This window comes from Salmo salar, chromosome 06 (genome assembly GCF_965601325.2).
Source record: "Salmo salar chromosome 06, fSalSal1, whole genome shotgun sequence".
In the NCBI taxonomy this organism is placed as follows: domain Eukaryota; kingdom Metazoa; phylum Chordata; class Actinopteri; order Salmoniformes; family Salmonidae; genus Salmo; species Salmo salar.
Window position 1 is genome coordinate 8,208,358 of NC_138296.1, and position 21,643 is coordinate 8,230,000.

General features: G+C 43.7%; 1 protein-coding gene across 2 annotated transcripts in view; it reads right to left on the reverse strand.

Annotated features, from left to right (window-relative positions):
• Nucleotides 1-1,038: 1,038 nt before the first annotated feature.
• Nucleotides 1,039-21,643, reverse strand: part of LOC106606304 (transmembrane protein 114) — a 40,961-nt gene continuing 20,356 nt past the window's right edge. For both annotated transcript variants that reach the window (XM_045719678.2, XM_045719677.2), the window contains 2 exons: nucleotides 13,390-13,527; nucleotides 1,039-4,570 (listed from right to left, as the gene is read on the reverse strand). In XM_045719678.2, the coding sequence (XP_045575634.1) occupies nucleotides 4,338-4,570; nucleotides 13,390-13,527 (371 nt within the window). In that variant the 3' untranslated portion in view covers nucleotides 1,039-4,337. The remainder of the gene's footprint in view (nucleotides 4,571-13,389; nucleotides 13,528-21,643) is intronic.

The following is a 21,643-nucleotide window of genomic DNA, read 5'->3' on the forward strand; positions in this document are numbered from 1 at the left end:
GGCTTTGATGCCTCATGATTAAGTATTGCTCTGTTCAAATAGACTGTGATTTTGCTGTGGTCTGATAGGGGTGTCAGTGGGCTGACTGTGAACGCTCTGAGAGACTCTGGGTTGAGGTCAGTGATAAAGTAGTCTACAGTACCACTGCCAAGAGATGAGCTATAGGTGTACCTCCCATAGGAGTCCCCTTGAAGCCTACCATTGACTATGTACCTACCCAGCGTGCGACAGAGCTGCAGGAGTTGTGACCCCTTTTTGTTGGTGTTACGGAACGCCTCTTGGCGGAGGGAACGCAACACTCTGCTACACTCAACTCCCCGTGGAGTGAAAGAGGTATGTGATTGTACGTGCGGGTAGGGATGACAGAGGCGGAGAATATAAACAAATATATATATTTCCTTAACATGGTAATGTGGGGAAAAGGGTCTGGACGGAACCAAAGAAAGTTAAAGTTAAAGAGCCCCCTCTCCTACCTTAGCTGCCTACCCACTACTTATCTAAACTTAACACCACCTGGCGCGCTAACCAAAATACAGGGGGTGGTCCGCCCAGGTCTTACCTAGTGTGCATAGATAGTAAATACTACGGGTTATGTATGCCCGCAGGCCTCTTGCCTAAGCACTGCCAAGGTGCCTTCCCCTTCCCCCCCGGGAACAAAAACAGATTAATTTCTAACATAAAGTGAACTAACGTAAACTCACCCCATTCCGTACAAATGTGCCCAACCGCGACATTCAAACGAGGCTGCAAAGAAAACTAATGGGACTGTAGCGACTGTTGTCGTGTCTTTGGCATCATTAAAACGGAAGACACGTTTATCAAATAACTCTCTGTAATTATTATTACGCGATTAAACTGATTAATCGTGTAACTGTAATTAACTATAAGGTCGGGGCACCAAGGAAAATATTCAGATTACTGTTATGTGAATTAAGTTATCAATGTTCTTAAACCGATCTTCAATTAAACTACTCAGTCTGCCCCCAGAGTGTGTAAGATTCCGGTTGAATGAAGCAGACGGAGAACCAGCCTACAATGGTCAAAACGTTTATTTATGAGAGCTCTCAAATTCATACAATGCACACAGCCTTTTATATTGCCACACACAAATAAACTGACATCAGTAGAGAACTCCACCCCGCTTTAGGCGGCTGCATTTTTCCACAGTACCCAGACCACCTGTCTCCTTATCTTTTGCCAGCCTAGCCGTTTTCGGGCAGTTGTTCCCCTCCCTAACTTAGGGAGGCCCTGTTCCTGTTCCTCTCACAAGGTAATCTTATCAACTATGCCCTGTTCATTTTGAAATAGTAACAGTGTCTTACTCACACACAGTATTGGAATATAGTTTTTTACCCATTATTATAGCCTTATAATTTCGAATACATTTCAACAGGTTATATGGTTTCTGAGTGAAATCATTTAGTCAAACCTTTAATCATATAATTTCCATTACAATTGCAAAGTTACAATTTTCCCAATATAACTTTCAGATACTATAATATCTGATCGATTTGTCTCCTCATTAATGATGTGTTATTTACCTCACGTCAATCTCATTCCAAACGTCGTAAATTGTTGGTTATCTGCACGAACCCAGTCTTCACTATGAGTCATCCATACATCAATTGTCTTAAAATAATTTATTTACTAATCTAAGTAATTCACAGAAATGCAAAACAAACAGATATGGTTACAAGGAAATGATAGGAGAATGTGCTCTAGTGGGCTAAATCGGCATGGCGGCTTGTTACACAAAGAAAGGGGTTGGGCTTGAATGAAAGAGCGGGAAGACTGAGTAACAAGAAAAAGCAGCTATGCCATCGTAAATACATTATCGTATGCATTCTAAATTACCGCCCATTTGGAAAAGGAAAATGCAATAAATATTTACTCTGAGCTGCGCTTCGGTAGGTTGGTCATAGATGCTGGCTGTGTTGGCCAACAGAGATCTTCCTGTCATCGGAAGAATGTCACTGGTGGTAAAATGGATACCTTGTAGTATCTTCGTTGTGTGTTAGATTGGATCCGTCGTCCGTCCTTTCCTAGCCTACGTTTACAGCGGCCGCTGCTAACTCAGCGGCTAGGAAGTATCACTTCTGTAGTGAATAAGAGTTCAAGGTTCATACCATTCGCAACCAAAGCTCACGCCGAGGTTGGCTTAGTTCTGTACTTGACATGTGTGTCCTTTTAACACAGAGGCTGCAGACCTCACGTACCCGGAACTGACTGATTACATTTTGTCACTGACTTATATAGTGGCGAGGGGAGCAGGGTGTGTTTCATCGTTTATAACCCCTGTCTCTTCACAGGGGCGGGCCACTGATTGGTCAGGGCTCTTTCCTTATGAAAACCAATTCTCTCATTTGGAAGCTAAAATTACATTTAAACTCCTAACAAACAGTTTCAATATCAAACATTTAACCTCTCTAGGGTAGGTGGGACGAAATCGTCCCGCACTATTCAACAGCCAGTGACACATCAGAGCGACAAATTTAAAACCACAAAATGTCATAATTCAAAGTTCTCAAACATAGGACTATTTTACACCGTTTGAAAAATAAGACTCGTTAATCTAACCACATTGTCCGATTTCAAAAAGGCTTTACAGCGAAAGCAAAACATTAGATTATGTTAGGAGAGTACATAGCCAGAAATAACCACACAGCCATTTTTCAAGCAAGCATATATGTCACAAAAACCAAAAACACAGCTAAATGCAGCACTAACCTTTGATGATCTTAATCAGATGACACTCATAGGACATTATGTTATATAATACATGCATGTTTTGTTCAATCAAGTTCATATTTATATCAAAAAACAGTTTTTTACATTAGCATGTGATGTTCAGAACTAGCAACTAGCATACACACCGCAAACTTCCGGTGAATTTACTTAATTACTCACAATTAACGTTCACAAAATACATAACAATTATTTTAAGAATTATAGATACAGAACTCCTTTATGCAATCGCGGTGTCAGATTTTAAAATAGCTTTTCTGCGAAAGCACATTTTGCAATATTCTGAGTAGATAGCCCGGCCATTACGGCTAGCTAATTTGACACCCACCAAGTTTGGCCCTCACCAAACTCAGATTTACTATAAGAAAAATTGGATTACCTTTGCTGTTCTTCGTCAGAATGCACTCCCAGGACTTCTATTTCAACAACAAATGTTGTTTTGGTTCGAAATAATCCATAGTTATATTGAAATAGCTCCGTTTTGTTCGTGCGTTCAGGTCCCTATCCGAAAGTGACGCGCGAGCACATTTCATGACAAAATATATAATTAAGAGGTCTGGTCTGACCTGCTCGTGGTATCTTTCTGTAACGCCCTGGCCATAGAGAGGTGGTTTTTGTTATTTATTTTGGTTAGGCCAGGGTGTTACATTGGGTGGGCGTTCTATGTTCCTTTCTCTATGTTTTTGTATTTCTTTGTTTTGGGCCGTGTGTGGCTCCCAATCAGGCACAGCTGAAGCTCGTTGTTGCTGATTGGGAGTCACACATAAGGAGCATGTTTTTCCTTTGGGTTTTGTGGGTAATTGTTTCTGTTTTGAGTATTCTCCTAACAGAACTGTTTGCTGTCGTTTTTGTTCATTTTTGTAGTCTTCTCTTGTTTTTTTAATTAAAATTCTAATGATGAACACATCCTCTGCTGCACCTTGGTCTAATTCTGACGACGGCCATTACAGAATTACCCACCAACAACGGACCAAGCAGCGGAGGAAGGATGATGCTGTGAGGTGTAGTTTTCTTGTAGGTGATGTGGAATTTGACTAGGAGCCACGTAAGGCGGTGCAGGGACGTGTATTTCCTTCCTGGCTACATCAAGACATCTCTCCTCCATACAAGTACACTTAAAGGGGCAATCTGCAGTTCAAACATCAACAATGCATTCACACCACCACTGAAAGTTTCTAGAAGATGGATGTAGCAATCACAGATTGTCCCCTTTAACTGTGTGATCTTTTCCCGGTTACATGAGCACGCCTTCTCTCCAGGTACACCTTGTGTCTTAACCAATCAAATGGATATGTCAAGACGAGAGAGGACAGAGTTGAAATGCATCAAGGATGCAGGTCGATGTTTATTGTCATGAGTCTTGTCCTGGAGGCAGAACTGAGTGATTTTTCCCTTAGATAGGCCAGCTGCAAAGTTAAAATTGGCTATATTGTAAAAATTCATGAAAACATGTTGTATTTTTTTCTCCCTCCATCCCCCTACCTCTCTCTCCTCCTCCCTCTCTCTCCCCCTCTCTCTCCCGCTCTCTCTTTCCTCCTCCCTCTCTCTCTCTACTGCTCTCTCCCCCCTCCCTCTCTCTCCCCCTCCCTGTCTCATAATTTCAGATCCTGTCTCTGTGTAGTGATGGTTCTGCAGACCAGCAGGAAGCCGGCGGAGGTGAATAGCTCCGTTCCACTAGAGATCCAGGCCAGGACCAGGGACCAGCCAAACAGGATCTGGACCCCCTCCATATTGACCCCCATCTGCTCAGCCAGACACAGAGCCTCCTGGAAGACTGCAGCAGAGTAGGCCATGTACACACTCACCCCTGTGAGTGACGACAGAGCTGGCGGGAGGGAGGGACATAGGAAGGGGAGGGAGGAAGAAAGGAGAGAAATGGGGGAAAGGAGAAAAGGTGTGTTTACTGATAAAATACGAAATGACAGGGACATACTGACCACTAGGGAGATACAGGGACATAGTGACCACTAGGGAGACACATAGTGACCACTAGGAAGACACATACTGACCACTAGGGAGACACATACTGACCACTAGGAAGATACAGGGACATAGTGACCACTAGGGAGACACATACTGACCACTAGGGAGACACATACTGACCACTAGGGAGACACATACTGACCACTAGGGAGACACATACTGACCACTAGGGAGACACATACTGACCACTAGGGAGACACAGGTGGAAAGGGAAAAATCATCACATTGTTCTGGCCCAAAGGTCATCAAATCAAATCCCAAATCGAAGTTTATTGGTCACAATACACATATTTGCAGATGTTATCACAGGTGCAGAGAAATGCTTGTGTTTCTAGCTCCAACAGTGTAGTAATATCTAGCAATACAAAACAATACACACGTAATACAGGAAATTAAGAAATATCAGAATGAGCAATGTCAGAGACAGGAATAAATGTTTTTAGGTACAGTTTATTAGGTACAAGCCCCCCCCCCCCCCGTTCATGAAAAAGGATTGCTCCTACAGACAGTGAGTCATGTGGCCGTGGCTTGCTATATAAAGCAGGCAGACAGGCATTGAGGCATTCAGTTACTGTTCAATTGAACGTTATAATGGGCAAAACGAGTGACCTGAGCCACTGAGCGTGGTATGATCATCAGTGCCGGGTGCGCCGGTTCCAGTTATCTCAGAAACGGACGGCCTCCTGAGGTTTTCACACACGACAGTTTCTAGAGTTAATGGTTGCTACCTACAATGGTTTATACAAACAAAAAACATCCAGTGTGTCACGTCCTGACCAGTATAGGGGTTATTTGTTATTGTAGTTTGGTCAGGACGTGGCAGGGGGTATTTGTTTTATGTGGTTTGGGCTATGTGTTTAGGTAGAGGGGTGTTTGGTTTATGTGGTTCGGGGTTTTGTTAGTCTAGGTACAGTTTATGTTAGGTCTATGTTAGGTTATTTCTAGGTTCTGTCTAGTTTGTTGTAGTTCTATGTTTAGGTAATTGGGGTTGGACCTTCAATTGGAGGCAGCTGGTTATCGTTGCCTCTGATTGAGGGTCCTATAATTAGGAGTTTGTTTTTCATGGGGTTTTGTGGGAGGTTGTTCATTGCATAGCTGTGTGTTGCCTGCACGACTGTTTGTCGTTCGTTTTGTTTTTCTTGTTTTGTTCTTAAGTGTTCTAATAAAGTGAACATGAGCACTCAACCCACTGCGCCTTGGTCCATCCACCACGACGACCGTTACAGTGTGAGAGAAAAATCACATATTTACCTGATTTGTTTAATATTAATAGTTAACAGTTAATATGCTTAACAATAGTAGGGACTTTTCTTTAGTGCCAATGCTATGCTTCTGAGAAAGGAGGGTTCATCTTTCACTCCCCGCAGCTGGTCTAGGTGTGTAGTCAAGGACATGGGATAGAGATCAGCTTGAGGAACAGATAGGCCTGTATTGTTTCAATGTATCTTTGCTTCTGAGTAACCTGGTCACACGGCATTATGACAAAGAACCTCTGAGAAGTGACCACAGTTCTTCAGCCTATCCTGTTCCTTTACTATCTTCCAAGGGCACAGCTGTGGGGGCTAGCTTGGTAGAGAAGGGAGTAAAACGTAACTGCCGTTATCATTTGTTTGTCCGCTGTGACCCGATACACCTGGCCACAAGAAGAAAACAAGGAAGCTTTCGATGCCTTGATCTGCTAGGGAGGGGTGGAACCAACCATGACTAAGCAGTTCTTGGGTTTCTATATAAACCCTGTCTCTGTATTATTCCAGCACTCAATCGATTCACCTTGTATGTGTTGTATTAACCTGTTCCCTTATGAATAAGTCAATAAAGATTTAGTTGAATTATAACGCTGACTTGTGTGATAAGTTAGTCTCTCCTAATTTGATTACTACAGAAATTAACCACCACACCAAGTCAGCGACAGTTCTGTGGGTAAAAACAGCTAGTTGATGAGAGGTCAAAGGAGAATGGCAAGAATGGTGCGAGCTAACAGGTAAACAGACAAATAACGGCGCAGTACAACAGTGGTGTGCAGAACGGCATGTCGGGAAAACACATCTAGTCAGTCCTTGTCACGGACTGGCTGTTGCAGCAGACAACCACACCGGGTTCCAGTCTTATCAACTAAAACCAAGAAGTGGCTCCAGTGTCACGCGATCACCAACACTGAACAATTGAGGAGCGGATGAATCCTGGTCGGACGATCTCGGCTCCTGTTGTGTCATGTTGATGGCAGTCAAGATTTGGCGTAAGCAGCATGAGTCCATGGCTCCATCCTGCCTGGTGTCAACAGTACAGTCTGATGGCAGAGTCAGGATTTGGCGTAAGCAGCATGAGTCCATGGCCCCATCCTGCCTGGTGTCAACAGTACAGTCTGATGGCAGAGTCAGGATTTGGCGTAAGCAGCATGAGTCCATGGCCCCATCCTGCCTGGTGTCAACAGTACAGGCTGATGGCAGAGTCAGGATTTGGCGTAAGCAGCATGAGTCCATGGCCCCATCCTGCCTGGTGTCAACAGTACAGGCTGATGGCAGAGTCAGGATTTGGCGTAAGCAGCATGAGTCCATGACCCCATCCTGCCTGGTGTCAACAGTACAGGCTGGTGGCAGAGTCAGGATTTGGTGTAAGCAGCATGAGTCCATGGCCCCATCCTGCCTGGTGTCAACAGTACAGGCTGATGGCAGAGTCAGGATTTGGCGTAAGCAGCATGAGTCCATGGTCCCATCCTGCCTGGTGTCAACAGTACAGGCTGATAGCAGAGTCAGGATTTGGTGTAAGCAGCATGAGTCCATGGCCCCATCCTACCTGGTGTCAACAGTACAGGCTGATGGCAGTCGGGATTTGGCGTAAGCAGCATGAGTCCATGGCCCCATCCTGCCTGGTGTCAACAGTACAGGCTGATGGCAGTCAGGATTTGGCGTAAGCAGCATTAGTCCATGGCCCCATCCTACCTGGTGTCAACAGTACAGGCTGATGGCAGAGTCAGGATTTGGCGTAAGCAGCATGAGTCCATGGCCCCATCCTCCCTGGTGTCAACGGTACAGGCTGGTGGTGATGGTGTAATGGTGTGAGGAATGTTTTACAGGCATACGTTAGGTCAATGCCGTGGATAATTCAGGCTTTTCTGGAGGCAAAGGGGGGTCCAACCCAGTACTAGATGGGTGTACCTAATAAACTGGCCCCAGTGTATGTACAGTATACATATATAATGTGTGTATACAGTACCAGTCAACATTTTGGACACACCTACTCATTCAAGGGTTTTTCTTTATTTTTACCATTTTCTACATTGTAGAATAATAGTGAAGACATCAAAACGATCAAATAACATATGGAATCATGTAGTAACCAAAAAACTGTTAAACAAATCAAAATGTATTTTATATTTGAGATTCTTCAAAGTAGCCACCCTTCGCACACTTTTGTTGTCAAGTTCTAATCGTCACAGTGAGAACAACGTCCTCCATGCACTTCCTCATTAACCCATTCACCGAGTCAATGTATACGTCGGTACTATTCTCAGAAGCGACCAGCAACATTTCCCAGTCCGTGTGACCAAAACAATCTTAAAGCATAGATTCTGATTGGTCAGACCAATGTTGAACAGTCCTTACCATGGGTGCTTCCTGCTTAACTTTCTGCCTATAGGTGGGGAGGAGCAGAATGGAGGCGTGATCTGATTTGCCAAAGCGAGGGCGGGGGAGGGCCTTGTAGCCGTATCAGGAAGGGAGAATAGCAATGATTCAGGGTCCATGTTGCGCGTGTACCACAGGAGACATGTTGATAGAATTTCTGTAGCATTTTCCTCATATTTCCTTTATTAAAGTCCCCAGCTACAATAAATACTGCCTCAGGATATGCAGTTTCCAGTTTGCAATCCAAATGCTACTAATGCCATAATGAACATACCTTGGGGCGTTCTGTACATTTCTGTAGTGAGGCACCAGGTGCACATCGTTTCCAAAACCATTTGTTTTTGAGACCGGTGTGAACCAAAGTATGTCAGATCATTTGCTAACACTTTACTTGACACCCAGCGTCATAACACGTGATAACGGTCATAACCATGTCATATATAACAGCTGACATAACTTGACTTAACCTGTCACAATATGGTCATAACACTTTCATATATTTAAACCTGTTGTGACATATGTTACATTTTATGGCTGGTTATAACACCTATATAAGCGTGTCAACACCCACAAAACCTACCACACAAGGTAAAACATTCAATTACACCATAGCCTACTTGTCAACAGTATGTTTGTTACAGTATATAACATTTTCTGAAATTTACCATATTAAATGATCATTGTAATTGTGAACAAATTGATGTCAGACATGCACATATCAATGTTCTGTTGCTGATGACTGGGATGAATGCAGGAGCAAGGCATGTACGTGATAGGCCTGGCTTGTATGATTATGATGGTCATTATGTTTCATGACAGTGTCATAAAGTGTATTTTCTTAGTCCAAGTAAAGTGACACAGGACGGTCATAATGCTTCATGACAGTGTCATAAAGTGTATTTTCTTAGTCCAAGTAAAGTGACACAGGACGGTCATAATGTTTCATGACAGTGTCATAAAGTGTATTTCCTGCAAGTTATTTAAAATATGATTGGGAGAAAAGCATGACTGTAAAGAAATTCATTACAATAACAACGGACTTAAGTTATGTTAGTTGTTATGACATGGTTATGACATGTTTATGACCATGTCATAACGTGTTAAGTAAAGTAAAGTGTTGCCGATCATTGTCAAAGAGGGATTGTGATGGGATTACAAAAAACGACAAATATGACAATAACGGTGTGTATTTGCATGACAATTAATCATTACCCATGATTCCATAAACGTCACAACCCTATGTATGGCTTCCTGTTAAGGCAAGGGCTGATTTCAAGGTTTTACTGCTAACCTACAAAGCATTACATGGGCTTGCTCCTACCTATCTTTCCGATTTGGTCCTGCCATACATACCTACACGTACGCTACGGTCACAAGACGCGGGCCTCCTAATTGTTCCTAGAATTTCTAAGCAAACAGCTGGAGGCAGGGCTTTCTCCTATAGAGCTCCATTTTTATGGAATAGTCTGCCTACCCATGTGAGAGACGCAGACTCAGTCTCAACCTTTAAGTCTTTACTGAAGACATATCTCTTCAGTAGGTCCTATGATTAAGTGTAGTCTGGCCCAGGGGTGTGAAGTTGAACGGAAAGGCTGGAGCAACGAACCGCCCTTGCTGTCTCTGCCTGGCTGGTTTCCCCTCTTTCCACTGGGATTCTCTGCCTCTACCCCTATTACGGGGGCTGAGTCACTGGCTTGCTGGTGTTCTTCCATGCCGTCCCTGGGAGGGGTGCGTCACTTGAGTGGGTTGAGTCACTGACGTGGTCTTCCTGTCTGGGTTGGCGCCCCCCCTTGGGCTGTGCCATGGCGGAGATCTTTGTGGGCTATATTCGGCCTTGTCCCGGGATGGTATGTTGGTGGTTGGAGATATCCCTCCAGTGGTGTGGAGGCTGTGCTTTGGCAAAGTGGGTGGGGTTATATCCTACCTGTTTGGCCCTGTCCAGGGGTTTCATCGGATGGGGCCACAGTGTCTCCTGACCCCTCCTGTCTCAGCCTCCAGTATTTATGCTGCAGTAGTTTATGTGTCGGGGGGCTAGGGTCAGTCTTTCACATCTGGAGTATTTCTGTTGTCTTTTCCGGTGTCCTGTGTGAATTTAAATATGCTCTCTCTAATTCTCTCTTTCTCTTTCTTTCTTTCTCTCTCTCGGAGGACCTGAGCCCTAGGACCATGCCTCAGGACTACCTGGCTTGATGACTCCTTGCTGTCCCCAGTTCACCTGGCCATGCTGCTGCTCCAGTTCCAACTGTTCTGCAGATATGGAACCCTGATCTGTTCACCGGACGTGTTACCTGTCCCAGACCTGTTGTCCCAGACCTGCTGGAACCCTGACCTATTCACCGGACGTGCTACCTGTCCCAGACCTGCTGTTTTCAACTCTCTAGAGACAGCAGAAGCGGTAGAGATACTCTCAAAGATCGGCTATGAAAAAGCCAACTGACACTTACTCTTGTGTTACTGACTTGTTGCACCCTCGACAACTACTATGATTATTATTATTTGACAATGCTGGTCATTTATGAACATTTGAACATCTAGGCCATGTGCTGTTATAATCTCCACCCAGCACAGCCAGATGAGGACTGGCCACCCCTCATAGCCTGGTTCCTCTCTAGGTTTCTTGCTAGGTTTTGGTCTTTCTAGGGAGTTTTTCCTAGCCACCGTGCTTCGACACCTGCATTGCTTGCTGTTTGGGGTTTTAGGCTGGGTTTCTGTACAGCACTTTGTGATATCAGCTGATGTAAGAAGGGCTATATAAATACATTTGATTTGATTTGATGTATGGGACATACTCCGCATGTCTTTTCATCCGTTCGTGTGTGTGTGTGTGTGTGTGTGTGTGTGTGTGTGTGTGTGTGTGTGTGTGTGTGTGTGTGTGTGTGTGTGTGTGTGTGTGTGTGTGTGTGTGTGTGTGTGTGTGTGTGTGTGTGTGTGCTTGATTAGTGAAAATAAATGTTCTCCACTCTGCAGCACTGGTGTCAGACCAACTGTCATCAGCCCGATGACGAGGTGTGCCCATATAGATTCTATTAAATTACTACAGGGGATATGTCATAAAGTTATGCCTCAAAGTTCCAGAATGGGGTGAAAATGGCAGCCATCTTGGTCAGGGAGAAATCCAAAACCCATTCTAATTGGAATGAATGGCAGTAGAGGCATCATCCTGATTTTACTATGCAGGAAAATAGTAAGACGTGATGTATCAGACATTATGTAATAGAATTATTGTCAACCTAAAATATTGTGATATAATTATAAATACAGTTTATATGGGTCTCATACCCATTTTCTGTATAAACAACCTCTGAACTACACTGAACAACATTATAAGCACAACATGTAAAGTGTTGATCCCATGTTTCATGAGCTGAAATAAAAGATCCCAGAAATGTTTCTACCTCACAACCGCAGACCACGTGCATGGCGTTGTGTGGGCGAGCAGTTCGCTGATGTCAACATTGTGAACAGAGTGGGGTTATGGCTGGGCAGGCATAAGTTACGGACACCAAACAATGGCCATACCGTTATACCGTGACGTGATCCTGAGGCCCATTGTCGTGCCATTCAGTGCCATTCCACAGGCCACAGTCAACAGCCTGATCAAATATATGCAAAGGAGATTTGTCGTGCTGCATGAGACAAATGGTGATTTTTAGATTTTTAAGGTAGCTGTGACCAACAGCTGCATACCTGGAACGGCAGGTAGCCTAGTGGTTAGAGTGTAGGGGTGGCAGGTAGTCTAGTGGTTAGAGTGTAGGGGCAGCAGGTAGTCTAGTGGTTAGAGTGTAGGGGCGGCAGGTAGCCTAGTGGTTAGAGTGTAGGGGCGGCAGGTAGCCTAGTGGTTAGAGTGTAGGGGCGGCAGGTAGCCTAGTGGTTAGAGTGTGGGGCGGCAGGTAGCCTAGTGGTTAGAGTGTAGGGGCGGCAGGTAGCCTAGTGGTTAGAGTGTAGGGGCGGCAGGTAGCCTAGTGGTTAGAGTGTAGGGGCGGCAGGTACCCTAGTGGTTAGAGTGTAGGGGCGGCAGGTAGCCTAGTGGTTAGAGTGTAGGGGCGGCAGGTAGCCTAGTGGTTAGAGTGTAGGGGCGGCAGGTAGCCTAGTGGTTAGAGTGTTGGGGCGGCAGGTAGCCTAGTGGTTAGAGTGTAGGGGCGGCAGGTAGCCTAGTGGTTAGAGTGTAGGGGCGGCAGGTAGCCTAGTGGTTAGAGTGTAGGGGCGGCAGGTAGCCTAGTGGTTAGAGTGTAGGGGCGGCAGGTAGCCTAGTGGTTAGAGTGTAGGGGCTGCAGGTAGCCTAGTGGTTAGAGTGTAGGGGCGGCAGGTAGCCTAGTGGTTAGAGTGTAGGGGCGGCAGGTAGCCTAGTGGTTAGAGTGTAGGGGCTGCAGGTAGCCTACTGGTTAGAGTGTTTGGCCAGTAACTGAAAGGTTGCTAGATCAAATCCCCGAGCTGACAAGGTAAAAATCTGTCGTTAAATAAAGGTAAAATAAGTAAATACCTGTAGTCTAAGTCATGTGAAATCCATAGATTAATTAGGAGCTAATTAATTTATTTCAGTTGACTGATGTCCTCATATGAACTGTAACTCAGTAACATTGTTGAAATTATTGCATTTATATTTAGTGTACTTTGAATATAAATTAGAGTGGAAAGTGGTCGGTATAGTCTATAGACTGTGGTGGTTTGGTGGTGGGGCTTGTATAGGGTGCTTACCTCCCAGTACACCAGTGCATATTCATTCTGGAAGCTCTGGAAGTAAGGGTGTATTGTGTATTATTATTTTTTACCTTAAAGTTAAGAACAAATTCTTATTTTCAATGACGGCCTAGTGGGTTAACTGCCTTGTTCAGGAGCAGAACAACAGATTTGTACCTTGTCAGCTCGGGGATTCGATCTTGCAACCTTTCGGTTACTAGTCCAACACTCTAACCACTAGGCTACCCTGCCGCCCCAAGGGGATATAGGGTATAAGGTATAGGGTGTGGGTGTAGGGTAAAAGGTGTAGGGTATAAGGTGTAGGGTAAAGGGTATAGGGTATAGGGTAAAGGGTGCTTACCTCCCAGTAGTAACAGTACACCAGTCATCAGCAGTAGTAGGTAAGCTCTGGCCAGCAGGCCGATGAACCCCATTAGTCCCCCAACAACCATGATGATCATGCTGAGAGGAAGCAACACCATGAATGTCCCGTGCATATCTGAGAGAGGGGGAGGGGAGGGAGAGAACGAATATATAACTATGCTATAATGCACTCTCTTGAGAGAGAGAGAAGGAAGCGATTCCCGGACCTTCCATAACAAAGCCATCACCTACAGAAAGATGAACCTGGAGAAGAGTCCCCTAAGCAAGCTGGTCCTGGGGCTCTGTTCACAAACACAAACACACCCCACAGAGCCCCAAGGACAGCAACACAATTAGACCCAACCAAATCATGAGAAAACAAAAAGATAATTACTCGACACATTCGAAAGAATTAACAAAAAACAGAGCAAACTAGAATATTTGGAGTACGCAGTGGCAGAATACCTGACCACTGTGACTGACCCAAACTTAAGGAAAGCTTTGACTATGTACAGACTCAGTGAGCCTTGCTATTGAGAAAGGCTGCAGTAGGCAGACCTGGCTCTCAAGAGAAGACAGACTATGTGCACACTGCCCCCAGAATGAGGTGGAAACTGAGCTGCACTTCCTAACCTCCTGCCCAATGTATGACCATGTTAGAGACACATATTTCCCTCAGATTACACAGATCCACAAAGAATTCGAAAACAAACTCGATTTTGATAAACTCCCATATCTACTGGGTGAAATACCACAGTGTGCCATCACAGCAGCAAGATTTGTGACCTGTTGCCACAAGAAAAGGTCAACCAGTGAACAAACACCATTGTAAATACAACCTATATTTATGCTTGTTTATTTTCCCTTTTGTACTTTAACCATTTGTATATCGTATATAGACGTAATATGACATTTGAAATGTCTTTATTCTTTTGGAACTTCTGTGAGCTTTTGCTGTACATTTACAGTAAACACAGTTTTTACTGTACATTTTTATTGTTTATTTCACTTTGTTTATTATCTACTTCACTTGCTTTGGCAATGTTAACATATGTTTCCCATGCCAATAAATCCCTTAATTCAATTCAATTCAATTTGAGAGAGCTGGTCCTGGGGCTCTGTTCACAAACACAAACACACCCCACAGAGCCCCAGGACAGCAACACAATTAGACCCAACCAAATCATGAGAAAACAAAAAGATAATTGCTTGACACATTGGAAAGAATTTACCAAAAAAACAGAGCAAACTAGAATGCTATTTGGCCCTTAACAGAGAGTACACCTGACCACTGGGACTGACACAAAATTAAGGAAAGCTTTGACTATGTACAGACTCAGTGAGCCTTACTATTGAGAAAGGCCGCCGTAGGCAGACCTGGCTCTCAAGAGAAGACAGAATCTCTTCCCTCCTTCCTCTCTGTCTGTCTATCCCCATGGGGTTTACACAAATTAACATCTATTCTGTTTCATTGTGACAATGTCACTACCCTCACACACACACACCAAGGTACAGCAGGGATGCTTCCTTATCTGTCCCAGTACCGTGGGTTCTAATCTCATCTAGAAACCTGGGCTTGTGTTTGTTTGATTAGATACTAATTCTACAGTACCTGTTTGTGTTTCTGAGGTCAAATCATTGTTTGTGTATGTGGCTGCACATTTCTGTGTGTGGGAGTATGTGTGTTTGTATTGCCCTCTGGTTGCCAGGGTGAACTTCTACTGTATCTCTATCATTACTAACGATTAACTGGACCGAACCAACCCCATCTGTTACTTGCCATGGTCTGTCTCTCTGCCTCTCTTTCTCTCTCTCTCTTTCTCTCTCTCTCCAATTTAAGGGCTTTATTGGCATGGTAAACATATGTCTACATTGCCTCTAGGAGTACAGTCTCTCTCTGTTGTGCTGGGAGGACAGTCTCTCTCTGTTGTTGTGCTGGGAGGACAGTCTCTCTCTGTTGTTGTTCTGGGAGGACAGTCTCTCTCTGTTGTTGTGCTGGGAGGACAGTCTCTCTCTGTTGTTGTGCTGGGAGGACAGCTCTCTCTGTTGTTGTGCTGGGAGGACAGTCTCTCTCTGTTGTTGTTCTGGGAGGACAGTCTCTCTCTGTTGTTCTGGGAGGACAGTCTCTCTCTCTGTTGTTGTGCTGGGAGGACAGTCTCTCTCTGTTGTTGTGCTGGGAGGACAGTCTCTGTTGTTGTGCTGGGAGGACAGTCTCTCTTGTTGTGCTGGGAGGACAGTCTCTGTTGTTGTGCTGGGAGGACAGTCTCTTTCTGTTGTTGTGCTGGGAGGACAGTCTCTCTCTGTTGTTGTGCTGGGAGGACAGTCTCTCTCTGTTGTTGTGCTGGGAGGACAGTCTCTCTCTACACAAAAAAGGATTCCAACAGGGTTCTTCGGGTGTCCTCATAGGATAGGGTTCTCCAACAGGGTTCTTCAAAGGGTTCTCAAAATAACCCCTTTAGGTTGTAGATAGCACCTTTCTTTCCAAGTATCATTCACATGCCATGTAGATCAGCGAGCAATAATCAGTCATTTCATCCACTTTACATTGATTGTAAACCCCACAGTCCACCCTTCCCTTTCGCCCCCACAGTCCACCCTCCCCTTTCAGCCCACAGTCCACCCTTCCCTTTCAGCCCACAGTCCACCCTCCCCATTCAGTCCACAGTCCACCCTCCCCATTCAGTCCACAGTCCACCCTCCCCTTTCAGCCCACAGTCCACCCTCCCCTTTCAGCCCACCCTCCCCTTTCAGTCCACATTCCACCCTATCCTTTCAGCCCACAGTCCACCCTGCCCTTTCAGCCCACAGTCCACCCTGCCCTTTCAGCCCACAGTCCACCCTTCCCTTTCAGTCCACAGTCCACCCTCCCCTTTCAGCCCACAGTCCACCCTCCCCTTTCAGTCCACCCTCCCCTTTCAGTCCATAGTCCACCCTCCCCTTTCAGCCCACAGTCCACCCTTCCCTTTCAGCCCACAGTCCACCCTTCCCTTTCAGCCCACAGTCCACCCTTCCCTTTCAGCCCACCCTCCCCTTTCAGTCCACCCTCCCCTTTCAGTCCACAGTCCACCCTCATCTTTCAGCCCACAGTCCACCCTCCCCTTTCAGTCCACCCTCCCCTTTCAGTCCACCCTCCCCTTTCAGCCCACAGTCCACCCTGCCCTTTCAGCCCACTGTCCACCCTGTCTTGTTTGTGCTACATAGAACCCTTTCCTAAGGTTCTATAAAGAACTATTAAAAAATACAATATATAGCACCAAAAAGGGTTGTTGTGGTTCCAACAGTTTTTGCTGCATTATGGTACCTTTTTTAATGGTTCTTTATGGAACCTTTATATGGAATGGTTCTGTAATGATCTTTCCTCAATCTCAAATGTTATACAAATAACCTTTTTGAAGAATAATACAGGGTTAGCAATATTGTGTTGTTAATATTCCATAGGTGTTATTATTGAGAGGGTGAACCAGGTGTGCTAGCGCTGGAACAGCTGAGGGTCCCTGAAGTAGTGAAGTTACGTTTTTAATAGTGGAGTTCCGAGGCATGAGTCGCAATCGCCAAGCAGCTAACTTCAAAAGCAGTGTTCCGATGCGTGTATCACTTTATCAGCATTACATCATCAGTGACGTCCGAAGCTTCGTTTGAGCATGTGCTTTTTCAAACCGTGTGTTGCAAAAAAATGCGAGATCCAACAGATTTCGCTGATTTTGCGAGATCCCATTGATTTCCTACAGGTTCCGGTGCTTTCTTTCATGAACCTGCTTTCAAACATCGACCTTTACTGGTTATCGTACTTATACACCTAGTTAGGATTTTGTACATGTAATTAAAACTGACTGGTAGCTAAGCATACTAGTAGGTAACTATGGAACATTCAAGAACGTTAGGGTGTGAGGTTGAATCCCATTGAAGGCACACTATTTAGAAAATAGTTTTAAAATAGTTATGTGAAACTACACTGCACTGTTCAAATAATGTGTTGTATTTAGTATAGTATAAGCTTCTGTCTTAATCATCCTAAATAATGTGTTGTATTTAGTATAGTATAAGCTTCAGTCTTAATCATCCTAAATAATGTGTTGTATTTAGTATAGTATAAGCTTCTGTCTTAATCATCCTAAATAATGTGTTGTATTTAGTATAGTATAAGCTTCTGTCTTAGTTTTTTTACAATCGCTAGGACCCATTTCTCAATACTTAGGTCACTTTTTCAAAACTCTTCACACAGTGAACACAACAGCAGTCTATGTGGGCTAAACTGTGGATCATTTTCATTGCTTTGGAACAAAATGCATTCAATGACTACATCTTTCAAATTTCATGAATTATTTTCTCACTCAGACACAACCACCACCAAAACTCTATTTACTTACAGGCCAATTTGCACATGTTTACATACTCTTTTCAAAACTGTTAAACTTAAGTTCAAAACCTAAAATAACACAACATTGAATAAGACAGAAATCTGCTAAATTTCCACAGTAATACCGTATTGAAATATATTCCAAATCTAAAACATGAAATACTATCAAAACAAATAGACCAACTACAGCTGATTCCCATTGTAGCTGAACACCTACACAGGTGTTAGTCTTTCAATTACATTCTTTCAATTACTATACAAAAGGGGACATCTTAGGAATAATGCTGTACTGTAATGTAAACATGGACCCAGCCAGAGATAGAGAAGTGGCTGACAGAGGAAGAAGAGTGGCTGGGAGAGGGAGAGGGAGAGGAGTACGTATGTGTGGTGGAAGAAGACAGAGGAAGATCAAGAGCTGTAGTCTCAGATGAGATTAGGGCTACTATAATTGATCATGTAATAAATCATGGTCTATCAATGAGAGAGGCTGGTCTGAGGGTGCAGCCAAATCTGTAATGCTCAACAGTGGCATCTATTGTGAGAAATTTCCAGCAAAACAACAGGTAAGATGTGCATTCTGCAAGGGCATCTGACTGAACTGCACATTACAGAAGTAAATTGAGCAAAACCTCCAAACCCACTTGTGTGTAATTGTTTTTGTATTTCTGCTTAGGACCCAACGGTTACCTCCCACAGGCGGGAGAGGTAGGATTCTCACTGCTGTGCAGGAATCAATCGTTGATATGGTCATCAGAAACTATGGAATAAAACTCACAGAGATTCGGGACAGAGTGTTGGCAGACAACATTACATTTGGAAATATTCACAATGTAAGCATAAATATTTCTAGAGTCCTGAAACAACATCAAGTCAGGGTGAAGCAGTTGTACACTGTCCCCTTTGAGAGGAACTCTGAAGGAGTCAAGCAACTCAGGAACCAATATGTCCAGGTAAGATGACTATAAAATACACAACTGGTTTTGAACAAAACCAAACAGGGCAGAGACACACAATGGCATGTTTTTAGGTATAATGTAAACTACCATAACAGCCTAACTCTTATGTTGCCTTGTGAATTTATTATAGAGAGTCATGGAGATTGAAGCCAGGCAAACACCACACATATTCATCTTTGTGGATGAGACTGGTTTCAACGTGGCCAAAACACGGCGGTGAGGAAGGAATGTGATTGGGAAAAGAGCCACAGTGGATGTCCCGGGCCAGAGGGGTGCCAACATCACAATGTGTGCAGCAATATCCTCTGATGGATTGCTGTTACACAAACCACTCATTGGACCATACAACACCGAGCGTCTCATTTCATTCCTGGATGACCTCTATGGAAGGGTTGTGCCAGGTGAAGAAAGGTTTGCAGTGAGGTGGAATCGGACAACGTTTGTAATTGTATGGGACAATGTGGCATTTCACCACTCCCGTGCAGTCAGAGTTGTTTGCAGCCCATCCCAGGATGGTGTCACTTTTCCTCATGGAGGTGGAAGGTTTATGACCACCATCCACATGATAAAATGTCCCTCCTGGACATATCTGCAGAAGATTGCCAAGGATGGACCAGGCATGCCAAAAGATTGCCCAAGATGACATAAGATGTGATGTGGATGAGAACCTGTGGCCAAACGCAGAAGACTATCATTGACTATCATTGCTACTGTATCTGTATCGGTAGATGGTGTATATACAAATTCTTGTATTTTGGAATTACTCAATGCCATAAAATGACATAAAACATATTGAAGCATATTGCATCATGTCTGATACATTCCTGTAACATATACTGCAGTGTATTCTAAACAGTAGAGAGGTGTCATTCCTGTAACATATACTGCAGTGTATTCTAAACAGTAGAGAGGTGTCATTCCTGTAACATATACTGCAGTGAATTCCAAACAGTAGAGAGGTGTCATTCTTGTAACATATACTGCAGTGAATTCTAAACAGTAGAGAGGTGTCATTCCTGTAACATATACTGCAGTGTATTCTAAACAGTAGAGAGGTGTCATTCCTGTAACATATACTGCAGTGAATTCTAAACAGTAGAGAGGTGTCATTCCTGTAACATATACTGCAGTGAATTCTAAACAGTAGAGAGGTGTCAATCCTGTAACATATACTGCAGTGAATTCTAAACAGTAGAGAGGTGTCATTCCTGTAACATATACTGCAGTGAATTGTAAACGGTAGAGAGGTGTCATTCCTGTAACATATACTGCAGTGTATTCTAAACAGTAGAGAGGTGTCATTCCTGTAACATATACTGCAGTGAATTCTAAACAGTAGAGAGGTGTCACTCTTGTTTTGTAAAGACATTTGACAAAAGAAAACATTGTGTAATGCTACCTGTTGTTAGTGTTGTTTAGGTCGTTGTTTTATGAGTGACAAAGTGTGCTTGTTGGGGGACAACCTTTGCTAGTGTTATGGAAGAATGAGTTGATTTGAGACATGTATGAAGTGTTTTGTTAGTTTTAGTGCATTTTGGATGTGAAATTAACTGCTGTGCCAAGCTGAAAGTTGGTTAGGAGAACTGTGTGAAGAGTTTTGAAAAAGTGACCTAAGTATTGAGAAATGGGTCCTAGCGATTGTAAAAAAAAACTGTAATCATCCCAAATAATACCATAGATTCTGTTTTAGACACATAGTAAAGCTGAAGACAACAAGGGAAGAATGATGTAAAATGTGAATCTGCCAATCCAACAGACTGTAGGCTTGCTAAAGACAACAAATTACCGCTGCAACACAGAGTTTTGATTAAGGGAAAAAAACTCTGATTATCACACGCTGCTACTTGTTGCTGACCCGCAAATGTCACTAATGTGCACCGGGAACGGATAATGAAGCTCTGAGTAACAAACCTATTTGAATGGAAATACTTCAGGAAGCTTTATTTCCCCATAACTACCCTGAAGAGATCATTGAGAACCATTGATTGAGACATCCGTTCTCAATAGACACAAGGCCATACAGTACGTGAGTCTTTCACAAGACACCATCACTGGCCATGGTCATGTAACATGAAATGACATCAAATCCCCCGGGATTAGATCAACTAGAATGACAGTCTCACTCACTAAAGAGCAAAGAACCCGTGAAGGCCACATAGAGTTCTTTGAGTCAATATGGTTTCACATAGAACCATCCATTAGAACCCTGGAGGAACCCTCTTTTCTTGGTGTATCACACTGAAGTGAGAAAACAATCCAGTCATTCTTAGAAGGTCGTATTCAATGGAAGGTCGTATTCAATGGAGGGTCATATTCAACGAAAGGTCGTATTCAATCGTCGTATTAGCACTGGCCCATCTGAATGAGGTTATTGCAGTTCAAAACAGAAACAATGATTTTCCTCTTTGAGCTGTCACCTCTTGGCCTTCGTCAGAGCCTTGTGGAAGGTAATAAAAATGCTTCTTTATTCATAAAACCATCACATGTTCAACTCTAAGCCTTCACTAATAAAACCATCACATGTTCAGCTCTAAGCCTTCGTTCATAAAACCATCACATTTTCAGCTCTAAGCATTTATCAGGGTTTTTTGGAAGGCAGTTATATATACTGAAAAAAAGAATAAACGCAACATGTAAAGTGTTGGTCACATGTTATTTCTCTCAAATTTTGTGCACCAATTTGTTTACATCCCTGTTAGTATTTCTCCTTTACCAAAATAATCCATCCACCTGACAGGTGTGGCATATCAAGAAGCTGATTAAACAGCATGATCATTACACAGGTGCACCTTGTGCTGGGGGAAATAAAAGGCCACTCTAAAATGTGCAGTTTTGTCACACAACACAATGCCACAGATGTCTCAAGTTTTGAGGGAGCGGGCAATTGGCATGCTGACTGCAGGAATGTCCACCAGAGCCGTTTTAAAGAATTTGGCACT